At 33.3% G+C, this 17,841-nt stretch overlaps 1 protein-coding gene across 10 annotated transcripts in view; it reads right to left on the bottom strand.

Annotated features, from left to right (window-relative positions):
- Positions 1-679: 679 nt before the first annotated feature.
- LOC110817253 (histidine-containing phosphotransfer protein 1-like) overlaps positions 680-17,841 on the bottom strand; it is a 37,614-nt gene continuing 20,452 nt past the window's right edge. For 7 of the 10 annotated variants that reach the window (XM_088213506.1, XM_088213504.1, XM_088213502.1 and 4 more), the window contains 5 exons: positions 15,166-15,296; positions 15,016-15,084; positions 12,720-12,791; positions 1,879-1,951; positions 680-1,048 (listed from right to left, as the gene is read on the bottom strand). In XM_088213506.1, coding sequence (XP_088069632.1) covers positions 1,004-1,048; positions 1,879-1,951; positions 12,720-12,791; positions 15,016-15,084; positions 15,166-15,296 — 390 coding nt within the window. In that variant the 3' untranslated portion in view covers positions 680-1,003. The remainder of the gene's footprint in view (positions 1,049-1,878; positions 1,952-12,719; positions 12,792-15,015; positions 15,085-15,165; positions 15,297-17,841) is intronic. The other 3 variants (XM_088213507.1, XM_088213509.1, XM_088213508.1) reach the window with 3 other exon arrangements.

The following is a 17,841-nucleotide window of genomic DNA, read 5'->3' as shown; positions in this document are numbered from 1 at the left end:
AGATTGCAACAATTCAATCATGGCATGTAATACGACAGACACATTTTGCGTTTTGACGGCGACAATCCAACTCATCACCGCTCACAAAAATGTTTTCCTATTTTGTTTAATGTCGGCGACATTGACTCCTCTTTCTCACGTTTTAGACAGCAGGTTTCCAATTTGGGCCAGAAACTGACATATACCCCCATATTCTCCACGTTTTAAATAAGCGCCTAACCACAATTAAATCATCTGTCAACCTTTCAAATCTTGTAGGCTTAGGAGCTTTGCAATTCCATGTATCATTTACACACAGGTAACCAATTATAGATATTTTCCCTCTCTGTTTTAGTGGGTTAGAGTCTTACATCTTTAAAAAATTAATACAAATGGATCAAATAGACTAGAAACTACCATAGCTTTGCTAATAATATTGGATATTTTAGTTTTTTTATTTATTTTAATAATAACTAACAAATAAAAAAAATAAATTAGCAAAAGAACATCTCGAACAATAATAAATTATAATCAATATATCATAGTATCAAACAATTTCCTTATCATGGTATTTTCACGTTACTAGCATTATATTAAATAAGAATAACCACTGAAGAATTAACTAAAGCTACTAAATTACTAAAACTATAGAAAAATGAGTTAAAGACGATGTAGAAGCAAGCAAATGTACATCAATGCATGATAATATAATTTTCTTTTTTTTCTAGTGAGACATGCTATTTAATGTTTATGATTAATTTTGTTCTGTCATTCATATTCTACAGATCATTGTCTCCCCAGAACATTACTTCACTGAGTTCAAGGATTCACCAAACTTAATCCCTTCCACCCTCCATTCTTTAATATTTCTTTTCTCTCTCTTTTTTTTTTTTTTTTTTTTTTTTTACCAACTAAAAAGAACAAACGGATCATAAGCTGATTACATCTGTACTCAGAATTACTTCCAAAGGGAAAATCAGCAATCTCTCTCCTATACATTTTGAGAAGAATTTGAAATTGCTGTTTACTTCTGTAGTTTCCGGTCAAGTCTCATGATCCTCCGATCCATCTGCACATCATTGTGTCCAGCCAAGTAAATGATTAGATTCAAAGAGAAAGTTATGTCATATGTATGTATAATAAGTTGATGAGAAATGAAACTACCAGCTACTAAATTGTGATGCAGATTATGAAGGTTAAGAGTTGTCTTGACTCTAGCAAATATGAAAAGAGAAAGCTACTTGCCCTATGGTTAGGTTCAATTTCTAACCCATTCATGTACCTTATTGCTAATGTTTTTTGATATATAACTTTGAGTTTAAGTTTCCATATTGGTTTCTAATTAAATAATTTCCCTCTTATCTTTAATTATTTGAGACTAGATTTCAGAATCTCACATGATTGGGTAAGGATTAGAAATTCACCTTACTGAAAATAAAGGTACCATTCTAATTCAAACCTTTATTCCATTTTAACTATATTGTTATTTCTTTTATTCAAATTGGCACTTTCTGAACCAAATATGGCCTAAAGTAAATCACCTTTGTTAAAAGAAAAAACCTAAACCAATCACCCTTAACTGGAAAGTATCAATAGGCTGGTTTAAACTTGATGGAGAAATAAACTAGAAATCAATTCGCTTTTATCTTGAACAGTTTGAGTCTAGATTTCTGATTCTTCCTTGGTCAGGCAGGATTAAGAAATCATGAACTTAAGTGAAAACGAATTAAAATATTACTCTCTTCCAAACCTTATTCATTATTGTCTTTACATTTCTGTTATATAGAGTCTACCACTTTTAAACCAAATGTTGATGGAAAGTTTCAGTAAGCTGGGATAAAAAAGTCAGTTGAAATAAAAACATATAATAAATCACAAAGTGATTCAAGATTGACATACCTGAACAATAGCCTGCAACTTGTCGCGGGTAATAGTGAATTCATTCTTCATCCAACTCAGGGCCATTAGAAACCTGGAAAAAACAATATACAATGACCAAATGAACGAAAATTAATCTGATCAATATTCTTCTGAGAAGAGTAGTAATAGTTTTAGTCGTGTAACATATAATTCCTATGTACCTATTTGCTGGTATAGGTCTTAGATAGTTATTTTTCCTATTGATAGTTTTTTTTTTCATAGCAGAATGTCCCTAAAGTATATATATATATATATGTATATATTTCTTTTCAATATACCATACAAGTACAACAGACTTTTTAATATATTTCTTAGCAGGAGATCCCCAAAGTATGAAAGAGAAAACAAGTCCTCAGGAAAACTCTACCAGTGGTCTGACCACTGTTCGACATGTCACGTGCTGCCTGTCATCAGTACATGAATATCACATGCCATTTGCTATTTTTCCTGGTGATTAATTCCTTCTTTTCTATGGCCCTTAGGTATTCTTTCAACTTTCATAGGAGATCTAATCATATTGCGGTTAAAGATTACTTTGTAATGACTTAATTTACAACATTTGTATATATATATATATATATATAGGAGAAGATAAAAAAGAATTTTAGTAAAAAACGAAATAGAAATCAATCTCATAAAAAAGAAAAAATCTTCTAACTATAGAAGTCGACTGTAATTCAGTTTTACAGAGAGATTTCCCTAAATATACCAATTTGTATAGGAATTGGACTTGTAACAAAATCAAATTCCCATATGGTTCAAAATGCACTTCAAGTTCTTATCTTTTAACATAGAGAAGTGTTGGTTCTATTTTAAGCACAACTTTTAGTTCTTGCAAAACAACCCATACTTTCATAACTTCTTACTACAAATATATTTCATTTTAAGAGCAGTTTAATTATAGACAACATTCTCAACAATTGTTATTGCATTCGAATAATAGTAAATGTATCTGCTATGAGCAAAAGGGGGGCAGCTCACGGGAATCGAGTATAAAGAATCCAATTTTATTTTTTTAAGAGTTCTTTTAGGATTAGGAATTGTAGAAACATGGATGTTGGAGTCGGATTGGCATTCTAGAGTCCAAGAAGATTTTCTACTTCAAGAAATTAATTAATTAAAGAGAGTTTGAATCATAAAAGAGGAAGGAAACCCAAAGGGGAAGAATTCCTATTCATAGCCAAATTCTTATCCTTAATTTTCTCATGAATAATGTTGGATTGTACCTTGTATTTTTTTCCTAAATTTTCTCATGGAAGAGAAATTATTTTCTACTTCAACTTGAAAGCTTTTAAGACATCTTCAACTTAACTTATTCAACAATAATTAATTAAATATTGAAGTTCAAATCCAAATAAAATAAAGCATGGAGAATTCAACCACAATCTCATTGTTTTTCAAGAGAGAATACTTTTATTTTAATTATGTTTATACTTATTTAAATTCCTTTTTTATTAGATTTCTATATAAGAATATAATTAGAGTTTTTCTAAAATTTAGTTTTTGAATTCTAGTAGAATTAGTAAACTTATGCCTATATAAAGGTCTCACTTCTTTAGTTATAGACATTGAAATTTGAAATCAATAAAATTAATCTTTTAGTTTGAGTTAGTCATTGGCTAAGTTGCTCCTTAGGGAGTTATCTTCAGCCTTCTTATTGAGTAGGGAATTGGTGTTTACTTACCAAAGTAACTTGTGGTGTTTTCATCAATTCCTTTCTTGAGTTGATTTTAATTTATTAAGATATTTCTTATAATGTTTTATTCAATTCAATTTATCTCAATTACCTTAATTAGTATTTAAAAATTTATTGTAAATTAAGTAGGGAGGGTTATTTAGAAATTTAAGTTTCTGCATGTTAATGTTATATGTAGGGTTTTGGATTGTATGTGTTGATTCCAGATTTCGCATCAATATCTCAATCTTCTCTATGCATCCATGAGGACCAAAAACACTATACATCATGGTAATTGGACAGTTTATATGATAAATGCAACCAAAACTTTGTTCAATTTCATGTCAATGCTTGTCATCTTTAACTATGATCTTCTCTAAAAGTGACTATAGAATAAGGATTTAACCAAACAAACCTCAGAAATGGAAAAACACACTGAAAAGCTAAAGAATTAGTCTAGAAGAGCCTGAATAAATCAAGTCAAACAGATCTAGTCAAACTGAGTGAAAAAGTCAGAAAAACAATTCCACTAGCAGTTAAGCGCATATGGTACGTGTTTGTCTCCAGTTATAGGGGAGAGTTTGGCTTCTGGCTTTAGCTTCGTATGGCAGTCGTAGATTGATGATTTTTTTTTTTGGTGGTAAGGAAGACAAAGATCTAGCAAGGCAGCAACACTGCTCTATTTCAATGACCAATCAAGCATTTTTCGGGCAAACCAATGATTGAAAATAGATTTGGAGAACGGTCAGAGCTATCTGAACCTGATGGCGAGGGTAATGGTGATGACTGAAGTGGAGACTCTAGGCTTGTATGGTCATTCTTATAAATTTTTTTTCTTTTTTTTCCCAGTTTCTTTTTCTTTTTTTCTTTCAAGTGAACTTTTTTAAGAAAGAACATTTTATTTCAAGTAAAGATTTTAAAAAAACATTGTCAGACTGGTTGGTAGGAAAATAGGTTTTTCTTTCCTAAGTTCCAAATACGAATACAGCGCTTAGTCTCTAAACTAACAAACAGGTGAAATGATTTTATTTCATGTATCTCAAGATATTTCTAAAGATACACAGCTATCTACTGTAGGTCAACTTACACCTATTTAAGGTAGGTCAATCGTATGCAGTTTATATTCCTAAAAGAAAAGATAGAATAGGAAATAATACAATATTAGAGTGCATCCAGAACAGATTTCTTTGGGATAATACGGAGAATAAAAGAACTTACCACCTGGTTAATTGGGATGAGGTCAAGCAGCCAATGCAAATGGATGGCCTTGGGATAAGGTCCATCACAACTATCAAAAAGGCATTCCACGGAAAATGGATTTGGAGATACTTTAACGAAATCAACAGTCAATGGAGGAATATTGTGGATATAAAATGGATGAAATATGACGACAATGGCAGATTTATCTTCCCGACTAGAACTCATGGCACCAGTGCTTGGAAAGGGATTCTTGTCACCTACAATGTGGTGATGATGAATACTTACTGGAAATTTGGTAATGGTGATAGGGTTAATTTCTGGAATGACACTTGGTGTATTGAATACAGCCTTAAGTCTGTCTTGCCAACTATTTACTCCATTGCACAATGCAAAAATCTTCTAGTTAGTGAGGCCTTTGATGCCTCGGGTCTTTGTAATGTTGCTGTCAATTGCAACTTAAATGACTGGGAATTGGAAGAATTCGATCAGTTCTTGCATCTAATAGCTGGAATCCAAATTGTGAATAGATCTAATTTGGAAACTGCAGAAAAATGGAAAATTCTCCATTCGGTCTTTTTTCAATAAGCTGTCATTTAGCAATGGCCGGATAAATACTATATCAGCTGCATATTTCCCTTACAAAGTCATATGGAAAGCTACTGCTCCCCCCCAGGATTGCATTCTTTGTTTAGGAAGCTGTTAAAGAGAAGATCCTGATGTTGGATCATTTGATAAAAAGAGGAAAAAATTTGGTCAACAGATGTTTCCTTTGCAAAAATGATGTTGAGAGTTGCAATCATATTCTTCTTTGGTGCCTTTTTACGGCTAATCTGTGGCACATGGTCTATAGTTTGATTCGCATTAATTGGGTTGTGGCCAACTCTGTTTATAATGAGATTTTGGCTTTGGAGGGTTTAGTTTCTAACAATTATGCGACTCGGCTAATTCCTTTAACAATCTTTTGGCTTATTTAGAAAGAAATAAACAATAGGACTTTTGAAGACATTGAAGATACTCTTACAAATATCAAGAATAGATGGATACATTGTTTTGGATTCATATTTTTGGGACACAGTCTCTTATCTTTTGATGATGTGAGAGCTGTTGTCGATATACTCATTGATATGTAGATCTTTTATAAATGGGCAATATCCCCTTGGTGCCACTTTTTAATGCATTTTCTAATTTTTATCTCAAAAAAAAAAAATATACAACAATGTCCACGCTAACTCTCCCCTAGAAGTTGGATAGATATCGCACATGCACAACTTGGACAATGATGCATAGGAAAGGCTATTAGTAACAGCATAAGTCATCGTATCAGCTTGCTGATCTACACTTTTAATATGAGGAATCTCTGATGTACCAAGTTGTCTTAATCGTAGTTCCCGTTAAGTTCAACATGTTTAGTTCGATCGAGTTGCACTAAATTTTTAGCAAAGTGAGTCCTGTGATTGCATGATGCAAGGCACAATATTTAGCTCCTTCACTAGATAACCATATCACATTTTGGTTCTTACTCATTCAAGTCACAGAATTACCTCCAAAAAATGATAAATGTTTTAAAGTAGACTTCTATCCACTCTGCTACCGGCAATTTCAGAGTCTGTATTAAACACAATATCTAAATGTTCATGCTTTGGAGAACATAACACCTTCACCTGAAGAGCACTTCAGATATGCCAAGTTACGATTTACAACATTCACATATCGGTCACTCAAAAGTGTGCATAAATTAACTCATAACACTAATTACATATGTTAAATGAGGTCTAGTGTGGGTTAGATAAAATAAGTTCCCGAATATTATATAACATCCCTCCTTGTTTGTTGAAACTTGATCAGGATAGATAGACAAGCTATGATTCACCTCACTGGGAGAACCTATAGGTTCACAAACTGAATTACCAATTTCAACCAAAAGATCCAATGTATATTTCCATTGGTAAAAGAAAAGTCATTGCTTAGATCAACAAACTTCAATACTCAAGAAGTATTCTGAAGTCCCAAGTCCTTCCATCTCGAATTCCTTAGTCAAATGCTCCAAAGCTTCTCTACCTCACCACTATTATTACTAGTAATAACTATATCATCAATATAAACAATGAGTAAGGTGATATCATCACAATACCTTTTATAGAACAAAGTGTGATCTACAAAAGCTTGCTTAAACCTATGCTCCCTCATTTCATGATTCAACCTGTCAAACCATGTAATTGGTGATTGTTTCAATCCATATAACACCTCTTTCAATTTGCATACTTTACCTCCTTCTAGTTTAAACCCTACAAGAGGATTCACAAAAATCTTTTTTGTCAGATTACTGTTAAGAAAAATATTTTTTACATCAAACTGCTGCGGTGACAAATCAAAATAACTGAAAGTCATGGTATAACCGGGACAATATTCATCTTGGCCATAGGAAAAAAGTCTCTTGATAGTCAATGACATAAGTTTGAATATAACCGTTTGCAACCACTCGATCAGGTTCTCTCAACTGCCCCATCTAACTTATACTTCACTCTGAACACGAACTTGCATCAGTGTTTTCCCAAAGGCAAGTCAAACATTTCCCAAGTATAGTTCTTTTTGAGAGCTTCATTTCATTCTACCATTACAATTTTCCACTTAGGATCTTCAAAAGCTTCCTGAAAATGACTAGGAATAGACGTATAAGACAACTAAAGGGCAAAAGCTAGTTGAGTCTTAGATCGACAATGATAAGACAAAATCAGAGATTTGATAAACAACATAGAAGATCTGAAAAGACAAAACCTATTAGGTTTTTTACATTCACGAAGGGGGTATCTCCTTCCTTGATCAATAATTTATGGATTCAAGGTGGCATTTTCTGAATTTACAAGATTAGCATCAACATATGAAGTTGACACAATAAGGTAAAAAGCACATACCTTAAATTCAATCTAAGAAGAGTCATGATGGCTTGGTAGTATTGTCAAGAGAGGTGCTAGAGTTAAGAGAAGGCACAATAGTAGTGTGGAAGAATGGAATCATGTGTTTAATATTGAATGATGAGGTCATATGAATACAAATTCTTGAGTATAAAAAGGAAATTTTACAATTAATTAAATATTTATTTATTTTTTATTGAATGTAAAAATTTTACAGTTAATTATATACTGGAATTTTACTATTAATACTTTCCAACACTCCCCTCAAATTGGTGAATAAACATTATCCTCTTAGCAATGATTGTATGGAAGACTGGATTAGGGCATGTAAGATGTACACATCAAGTTACATTTCAATTTCTCTTTGATAAAGTGTCTATCAATTTCGATTTGTTTTGTACTATCAGCTACACTAAGTTATGAGCGATGTCGATTGTCAATTCGTTGTCATAATGAGACTATTCCACTTGATCCTAAAGGTTTCTATAGCAACTTACATATTCTTTGAGCTATTGCCTGAAATTCTGATTATGCATTAGATCTTCTATCACATTTAGTTTCTTCCTTTTTCATGTGATTAAATTTCTTCCAAGAAAGGGAGAATAGCCGCTAGTGGATTTTTTTTTTTAACTAGCGATCCAATATAGTTGACAGCAATGCAGGTTTTAAAAAGTAATATGTTGTCATCTTTAACATGATATCCTTTCAGGCTTTAAAAAGTAATATGTTATCATCTTTAACATGATATCCTTTCATGGTACTCTTTTCAGCTAATATAGCACCAGGTATGCTGCCAGTTAATACACTTTTTCGGGATTGTGCATAAATTAATTTATCACACTTACTGTGTAGGCAATGTATGGTCTTGTGCAAGATAGATAAATCAGTCTTTCAACCAGCCTCTGTTACATTTTGTTGACTTCTGTGTTATTCCTCTGCTAATACTTTTTTGTGGTTAAGATCAATTGGTTTGCTAACAAGTTTACATGTCAGTTTACCTATAATCTTCAGTAGATTATGATATACTTCTGTTGTTAGATGAAAATTCTAACTTTTGACTTAGTGACTTCAATTCCAAGGAAACATTTTAGTTTGTCCGATTCTTTAATCTCAAATTCTTACACCATGCATTACTTGAGCATCAATTCTCCTTATCATCATCACATGTCACAATGATATCATCAATATATACTAGGAAAATGCAACTCCCCCTAAGTTTGAGTGCTTGATGAACAGAGTATAGTCTCCTCTAACTCTGCTTATACCCCATTACCAATAGTACCTTTATAAACCTTTCGAACTATGCTATGGGTGACCGTTTGAGTTTATAAAGTACATTTTGTAGTCTTACACTTTATTTTCTCATATATCTCCCATGAATTCTAGTAGAATCTCCGTATAAATTTTTTCTTTGATGTCTCCATGCATAAAGACATTCTTTATATCATATTACTGTGGTTACCAATCAAAGTTGGCAGCTAGGGACAATAGGACTCACACTGTGTTCATCTTGACAACTGATACAAACATTTCTTGATAGTCTATCCCATAAGTTTGAGAATACCCTCTGAATACTAGTCTAACTTTGTATGTTTCTATGGTACCATCTGCCTTGTGTTTTACCCTGAACACCTATTTGCATCCAACAACTCTCTTTTCCATAAGTAAGTCTACCATTTCCCATGTTTGTTTCTTCTCCAATGTCTGCTGGAAGCAAAGACATGACAACTTCTCCAATGTTTCTTCTGTTCCAGGAAAGATGGCCCCTTAGACGAGTCTTCAATTACTACATCTTTAAATTCAGCCAACAACTCCATAATCTCAAGTGGGTAGGAAGACCCCTCCTCGGTCTTATTCTCCATGATTATACCAAAATCAATGAAGACTTGACAAATGAACTTACCAACTTTTGAGATCTACTTCGGCATGTTATGGGTTTCTACGAAGGGTGCATTTTCGCAATGCTTGTTTTCTAAATTAGTTAACTGTTTGGAGTTCCTTAATTAGTCAATAAGCAATTCTTACAGGAAAAAAAAAAAATCATTGGAAGATTTCTGTTTTATGGTAACTGCCTCAGAATTCTTGTCCAGCCTTTAGCAAAGAGATGCTTGTTCGCCCTCTAGGAAAGACATCTCAAATTTGACAATTGGATGACGAAAGGTGGCATCCTGGTATGTTGCCTTCTTTGCTTGAGAGAGAATCCCCTAACATCTTATTTGGGGTCCTGAGATAAGACAAACTACAAGCTTCGGCTATCAACCTTCTTCCATTTGACATAAATGGTTGTCAGCTGGTCATGAACAAAATTAAGGTGTGGGACGAAATTAGTGTTAGCAAAGGTGGGAAAACTCCCATCTCCCTTATCCCTTTAGCTATTATGTGGAGTGTCTGGAAAGAAGCAAAAGAAGAGTTTTTGAATGCACTTGCTCTCCCTTTGATAGGAGTAGCGTTCATTGTCTATAAACTTTTTGTATTTTTTTAAGAGTAATCCTCTCCGTGATGGAGATAACTTCGTGGACCTAAATATTTTGATTAAAACTTACGTCATAAATATTTGTATATATTGGGGGCATCCCCTTGTTTTCTTGAATGAAACTTTTCTTCCATTCAATATTTAAAAAAATATATATATATCTTTCTAAGTGCTCAGCCACCTTCTCAAGCTGTTGGGGGCTAAAGAAAGTAAATGCTCTTCAGATTCTTTACACTTCTTATGGTTCTTCTCTCATAGTATACAAGATAATCTTTTGTTATCGTTGTCAAAGGTGTATTGTTTTCTTGAGCACTATGGCTACATCACAATCAAATAAAAATGGCTAACCTAACAAGACATTTGTTTTGAAGCAAAGCCAATTTTTCTTCTCATCAACTTTCATAAAACAGTTAAATTACATATATAAATACACAAACATCATATGTTTGTTGCTAAACACATAATTGACATTAGCTTATCGATTGGAAACTCATTGATGATCTAAATCTACTAACACAAAAATGAACCAGTACGTTCCGCTATATGCCATTGATATAATATATATTTATATTACTTTATGTGAAAGGATTGCATTCTTTGGTAAGATGTCAGACAATACCCCATCTTTATGGGCATTACCCATGTCATATTAACCATTACCCTCTTTGTGGCTAGCATTTCATGCCCTTCTTCAAGCCAAGTAATCTTATAAGGTGTATGGCATTTTTGTCACAAGAACTAAGTTTTTAGCTTTTGGTGACACAATTCTTTTTTGATGAAAAGAGAAGTATTTTCGACAGAAATATTGTTGCACACTTTGAATCCCAAGCTCTTAGCTGACTATTTGTATTCTAACCCACAGGAATTGAGCTCTTTCCAAGTGGAGGAGGACGATGCAGAAGCCCCCAAGTCCAAATAAGAAGGCTGATTTTCTTTTTATTTTCTAATTAGGAAAAAATACTGCTTTAGGAGATTTGAGTTACTTTGTTATTTAAGAAATTTTGAAAACTTTGGATTTGTTTTCTTATTAGTTATTTTCCTTTTTAGTTAAGGTTAGAACCCACAAAAAAGTTCTCAATCACCAATTTATGCAAGCTTACAATTAATAATATTCTAGTGATTTATTTTACGTTTCTATCTATAATTTTTTCTGTCTCTCTTGTTCTTGATATATGCCTATATTCTTCTTTTCTCCATCTAAAATCTTCACCTATATCCCCTATTTCTCTCTATCTATCTACCCTTCTACTCTCTTCCCTATTTTCTCTCTACCTCTCTTCATTATAAAATAATTGCAGTACTATTATTACTTTTTTTATGTTAATATGATAATGAGATTCAACCCTCTTGAAGCACATAATACACATGTATGGGGAGAGAGCTCAACTTGGGCATGCGAACTTGCAACAAGTTACTCGAGTTGAGCCTGGTAATAACAGCAGCCCGAGTAAAAAAATTGACCTCTGTGGAAATTTCAGCCTTCCAAAATGTACTAGCCAAAGTCTCATTCGAACAAGTAGGATTATGAGTAAGCTAAATAAGAAAGAACTTGCCAAGTAAAAACATTCAAGGCGTCCAGAGTCCAAATTCTGCTATCAAGTTAAGAAAAAATATTAAGAGACTCGAGGATATTAAGCATATCACTAGACTCCCAATCATTGGGTCTCTCAAGAAAGAATATTCCACAAACCACGCTCTTCCAATCGATTGATGAAATTGCAAATAAGAACACATAATATATTAACTTAGTTCTCTAGGAATTCGTAAGATGAGCATTGATATTCTTGTAAAAATATTTGAATATTAGATCTTTTCAAATAAGCAAAAATAGGAAAACAATAAAACATATTGTGTTATTTAGGTATTACTTAGGATCCCAATAACAAACCCAATAAGTAATCTAGTCGAATTTCATACCAAACTATCGTACCAACTATGTCTATCTCTCTTCGAACATATATTAAAAACTTACCATATTCCGTACATGTAAGCATACCATAATAAGGACGTGCCACATTTTAGGTAACTATGCTTGCAACATTCAGGAGACCCCTTATCTTTCTCAAGTATGCATGGATTTTTGCTAGGTCGGGTTTGGATCAGCTTTGGGCTAGGGAAGGTCTCTGGAGTGATAAGACAAGAAAAAATTTTATCTCACTTATTCACTTGGCTATCTTGTAGGTTATATGCAAGGAGGGAAACTATAAGGCTTTGAGAATGTTGATTTTTCTTTTCGAAGAGTGAGAAATTCATGGTTCTAGACCTTATTTTTTTGCTTAATGCCATCCTTGTTCTTCTGAGGGGGACTTCGGGGACCTAATTGCATTATGACTTATTCGTAACTACTCCTTTTCTAATTGGAAATACCCCTTGCTTCCTTGGTTAATGAATACTTTTTCCTTTCGAAAAAATTTACATAACTCGAAGTTAAAATTGTAATTTAATAAAAAGGGAAAAGAGAGAAGCAAAAGTAAAGCAAAAGACAAAAAAAAATATGACTATCATGGAGAACGAATGATGCAGAATAGATGCTGAAAAGGGTCTAAGAAAGTCTACTTACTTGTCCTCTTGAAGTTGATCACAAGCCTGTATGAGCCCTGTGCATGCAAGTCTCACATGCTCAGCACCTATTCTGCAAAGGCCAAATGTAAAACTAAGTTCAGTGCTAACCATTTATTGGTGAGTGCACTGCTTGGGCATTTTGTTTGGTCATGAGTGTCATGGTTGGAGCATAACACTGGACTCTTGAAGGAGAGTCACTTTCCTCCTTCTGATCTCTTCGACAGAATCAACTTAGATTACTTTTTGGACCAGGGATCATAGGGTATTTTAGGGATGTGTCTTTTGGTTACTTTGTAAAGAAATTAGTTTGCAGCTTTGAATCGATTCTTATGTCGTTCTTCATTCTTTGGTTTTTCTTACTTTTGTCGCTCAAGACGATTTTTTTTGTCCTCTGCTACCTTGCTATTTCTTCTATCTAAAAATGTTTCTTTTTCCTTGAAAAGTATAGATCATTTGTAGAGAGAGAAAAAGTCAAATTAGAAAGAAAGAAAGAGATTCTCATACTCTCTTTTTAGAAAAATATTCTCATATCCTAACCTATAAATGTCATGGTACAACTTTTAGGAAAGTAAACCCTTGATATAAACTAGCTGATGAAATCAAACGTCACACAGGTACCTTCATTAAGTCACATGCACCACACATCCATAAATAATAAGACAAAATTTCTCAAACTCAACCTATAAATTTACTCGTATAAGTCTAATTTGGAAAATTAACCTTTGATAGTAAATAGTTGTTCAAATTACACATGCTTCACGTATTGCAATCATGTCAGGTGCCCTTGCTATCTACATTATGTACACATTTTGCTTATCCATCAAGAATTTAATCCCAAAAAACATCAGGATAAAGTTGGCCCCAATACGTAACTTATGTAAAAGAAGATCCTACCCAGGAATCTCATTGGAAATGGAATATTCAGTTACCTGAAAGAATTGATGTAAAAGGACAAATCAAGAGGCTACCAAAGACGAGCACCCAAAGAAGCAGACATTACGTTTGTCTCTTTTATTTAGAATGAGCATCCTACTTCATACATTTTTAACCTCAACGTCCGGTATATCACTATTAAAGCCTTATTGAATTTGAATGCTTGTTGAGGATAAAAATTGTTTCAAACAATGATATGTAAACTATTGAAAACATTCTTTCTAACTTGAAACAATAAGGGAATGAGATCATGTTGGTGAAGAAAAATGAGTTTGTGGGGTTTATTATACTACAGCATTATAAACAAACCAAAATGGCAGTAAAATATAGACAAAAAAAGAATGCATTAAAAGAATAGTTCTAGGTCATAATGTTATCATTTAAAGAAACCATATTCATAACTTTACATCGGTATTCATACAGAAGCGAAGTATCGAAAATATGTCAATTAAAATTTTTTCGAAAAAATGACTTAAATATCATTAGCACCACCAAAATAAAAGCTAAGAGCAGTAGTAAATGAGTCCAATAGAGAGGAGATGAACAGGTGATAACTGAAACAATTGGATACCTAAAATCACATGTATGTGAAAACAATGCAGCAATAAAATCAGACAAAATTAAGAATATCAGTGAGGGAGAGATTAACTATCATAGAGAAAGAAAATTGTTGCCCCAAAATAAATTAGAAAAATCATCGAGTTAGCTATGTGCCCAATACAGGAATGAGGCACCCACCTTAGATTTGATAGGAAATATATATTTATTGCTACGTGTGTTCCAAGAAAAAAATCATTCAAATAAAAGAACAGCATTTATGGCAATGATAATGACTAAAAGTACATTCGACAAAAATAGACAGAAAAGAAAAAAGCACAAAACTAGTGAAACAGGGAATACATTAAGAGGAAAAGAACATTAGTCAACCGAAAGAGGAAGAAAGATTACATCATATCTGAAAGTACATATCTGGTGGCTTGTAGAACCCAAAACAAGGAACTTCCGGACCAAAATGGAAAGAATAAAATCTAAAATAACCTAAAATGATATGATTAACAAATGCATGGTTTCATGCCATTGTTACCTCATAGACTAGCCACAACGAGGTATGAAGTTCACATAAAGGCTGTAATTAACTGACTCTCCTTCCAAAGATCATATTACCTATCTTCTTAATAGTATGTCCTTTCAAACAAATTTCACTTCCTCATCCTAACAGCTGACAAGAGGAAGTGAAACAAAGAGACTGAACAAGCAGCATGAACAATGTTCCATCAACTTCTCCACGTGATAGATCAGCCAATATCACTTGGATTATTTGATAACTACACAACAAAGAAACTAAGTTTCACTTATTATACCTTGAGCTTCTTTCCTCAACTTGCCGGGCCAGTGAAGTCAACTTAGAAAAATCAACATCAGGATGACTACTGTAAACAAATAGACAACAACCAGCTTACATTCCATTCCTGGCTGAAACTTCATATAAATATTTCTGGAAACAAGGCTACCTATAGCTTTCAATTTCTGATAAGATGATTTCCACGTTGGTACAATAAGCATTAATCAACTGCACAACATGATCAGGTTGCTCCACAGATTTCAAATTCTGAATTTGAGAAAACCGATCGTTCAATATTCCCTGCAAGTATGTGGTAGCACAATCAACTTAGATTGTTTTCAATCAAGTGGTTTGCATGTTGTACAAAATCAGATCTACAAAACTGCAGGTGCAAGAGCAATTCTGCACTACTGAAGTTAGTGATAAACCTCATAACAAGAATATTTTGAAACACTTGTAGTTGACATCACATTGGGGGTAATATTTAGAAGGGAAAATAGAAGAACTGATTCAAGACCAAGTTAACATTTCTCCAAGTTCACTTGTACTAGAAAAGTTCTGTACTTCTGAGATTAGCACCCTAAACCTGATATGAAGGATTTTAAGTAGAAGAACTTGCATTCATATGAATACGTATGGAACAAGGTCTGTGACAAGTTCAGAAAATCTGATACAAGATCCCTGAAATAAATACAAAGAAAACAAATTGTCACAGAAAAAAAAGATCTGGCAAATGATTCATAACCTCATCAAACAATGATTGTATGTATTGCTTGAGTAATCCTTCAACGATAGATAAAGCCATTTCTGATATAAAAAAATCAGAGAATCCCTAGCAACCACAGAAGACTTTAGCCAACAGTGAAACAGAGGCCCTTGCATGAGACAGCTAACCTCAGTGAGAGACTAATAGGAAAATATGGGGTAACCCTTGGTGCCTTTACACTAATTTACACCAACATTTTCCTTCTTCAAAAGGGAATAAGGTGGGGCAGATAAAAACAATATGTGTCAGCACACCACAAGTTTAGCATGACACCCTTGAGATTTAACACCTTTATTTTCAAATTAACATCAACGCCACTATGGATCAAAGCTGCTAAGCAATTTTCTCTTTTTTCTTCAGATAATGCCTAAATCAATTTTATATTGATAGCAAGGCATAATTAAGTTGTCAATGCTGAACTTTCTGGAGAAGAAATTAGGGCACACAATAATAAACTTCTCTAACGTCCAAGATAAGTAAAGATGGTGCCACTAACTTAAAAAGAGGGAAAAGACAAGAATGTTAGATGTTTCATCTGCAGATTGCTTTACCAACAGAACCCTAGAGAGCAAAACTTAAGAAGGCCAGATTTTCAAACAAACAATGGAATTAAACCAGAAGCAAGCCCAGAAATCCAGATCATCTAATATTTGGTTGGAGACTATCTAGTTTGAACATCTATTGCCATCATCATGTTTCAAGGATTTACTGTACTCTCTTTCAATGAAAAATCATTCAATTAAGTAGGATCCTGTAGTCCTATTTGAACTTAAGTAAAAACAAAATTAGTAATGATTATATACCCTCAAAAGTGGGCCCCAACTTTTCCTGCTTGACACGATGACTAGCATGATGGATCCCACACATCAAAGGGAGATAATGTGCTACTGCAGGATCCATGCCATGTGTAAGAATTTTAAGACTTATATGACCTCTCAAGTGGACCCACTTTTAGTAGTCAGACCAGGTCATCATTGCAATATCTGGCTCTCATGATAAGCATGACTAGAAAAGAAGAAAAGAGGTCACAGTACTGGGGAAATTCCTTCTTCTTTGAGGGCACTTTCTACCTATCACTAACGAAAAGCACAGATGTCGTATGGATTTCAGTTACAGGTTCCAAACCAAAAGTCATCTTCTTTACTTCGCTTGAAGTTGACTAAAGTAAGGTCACTTCAAAATTAGAATGTTATGCAAACTTTACCTCCAATTGGAAAAGTGTAATGTCCTGGCATGAGTTTAAAATGGATAGAAGGGTACAGAAAGTCACGTAAACTGGTGTTGAAAATCAATCCAAAACCAGAAGAACACAATCAAGCTGCAATGTTTTGGAATACAGCCTTAGACAAAGCCCGCAAAATGAGTCTAGGATTGTATGAAGACTTTTAAAAATCCAAAAATATCTAGACAATCCAAGTTCTTTTAGAAAAAGAAAGAAAATATAATTTCCCCCGAATTACAGCATTCCTTTTGCATGCATAGCATCAATCTAAGTCCACTTTAAGGTCTAAAAATTAAAAAAAAAATTAAGTCAATTCAACAAACTGTAAACAAAATAGTAACTCTTTTCTCCGAAAATCTATGATATCAGGCTCTAGTTTACTGTCAATAGAAAAGTAAACTCATATTTGACCTGTAGTACCAGAAGACAGTTATGAGTTTCAGAATCTTTAAGCAATTTTTTACAAATAGTAAAGTACTAATTTCTCTTTCAGCTCGGTTACAAAACCAAAATGTTAACAATTTTCAAATATTGCCTTGTAATTCTGAATTTCCCATGTCGACTTCCAATTGTGCATCACCATTAACTTTAGGTCCATAATTGCTTCTTCTTCCTGGGTGGGCTCGTATAAAATTACCTATTGGAAGTCTTTGCTCCAATTTTTTGTGTTTGATTTGAAAAAAAAATCAAACAAGTTGACTACAAAAACATATCCTTGCAAAGAGACATAAAGAAAAAAAAATTCTATTCGATAAAAGATGGTCACTATTTTTCTTCTTCCATTATTTTTCAATGCTCTACTTTTCTTGTTAAGTTCTAGATTCTCCTCTATTTTATATATCTATTAGTTTTCCTTT

Source organism: Carica papaya, chromosome 2 (genome assembly GCF_054855325.1).
Source record: "Carica papaya isolate Zhongbai chromosome 2, ASM5485532v1, whole genome shotgun sequence".
In the NCBI taxonomy this organism is placed as follows: Eukaryota; Viridiplantae; Streptophyta; class Magnoliopsida; order Brassicales; family Caricaceae; genus Carica; species Carica papaya.
Note: the sequence above shows the minus strand (reverse complement) of the source record. Positions and strands in the feature narration are given on the sequence as shown.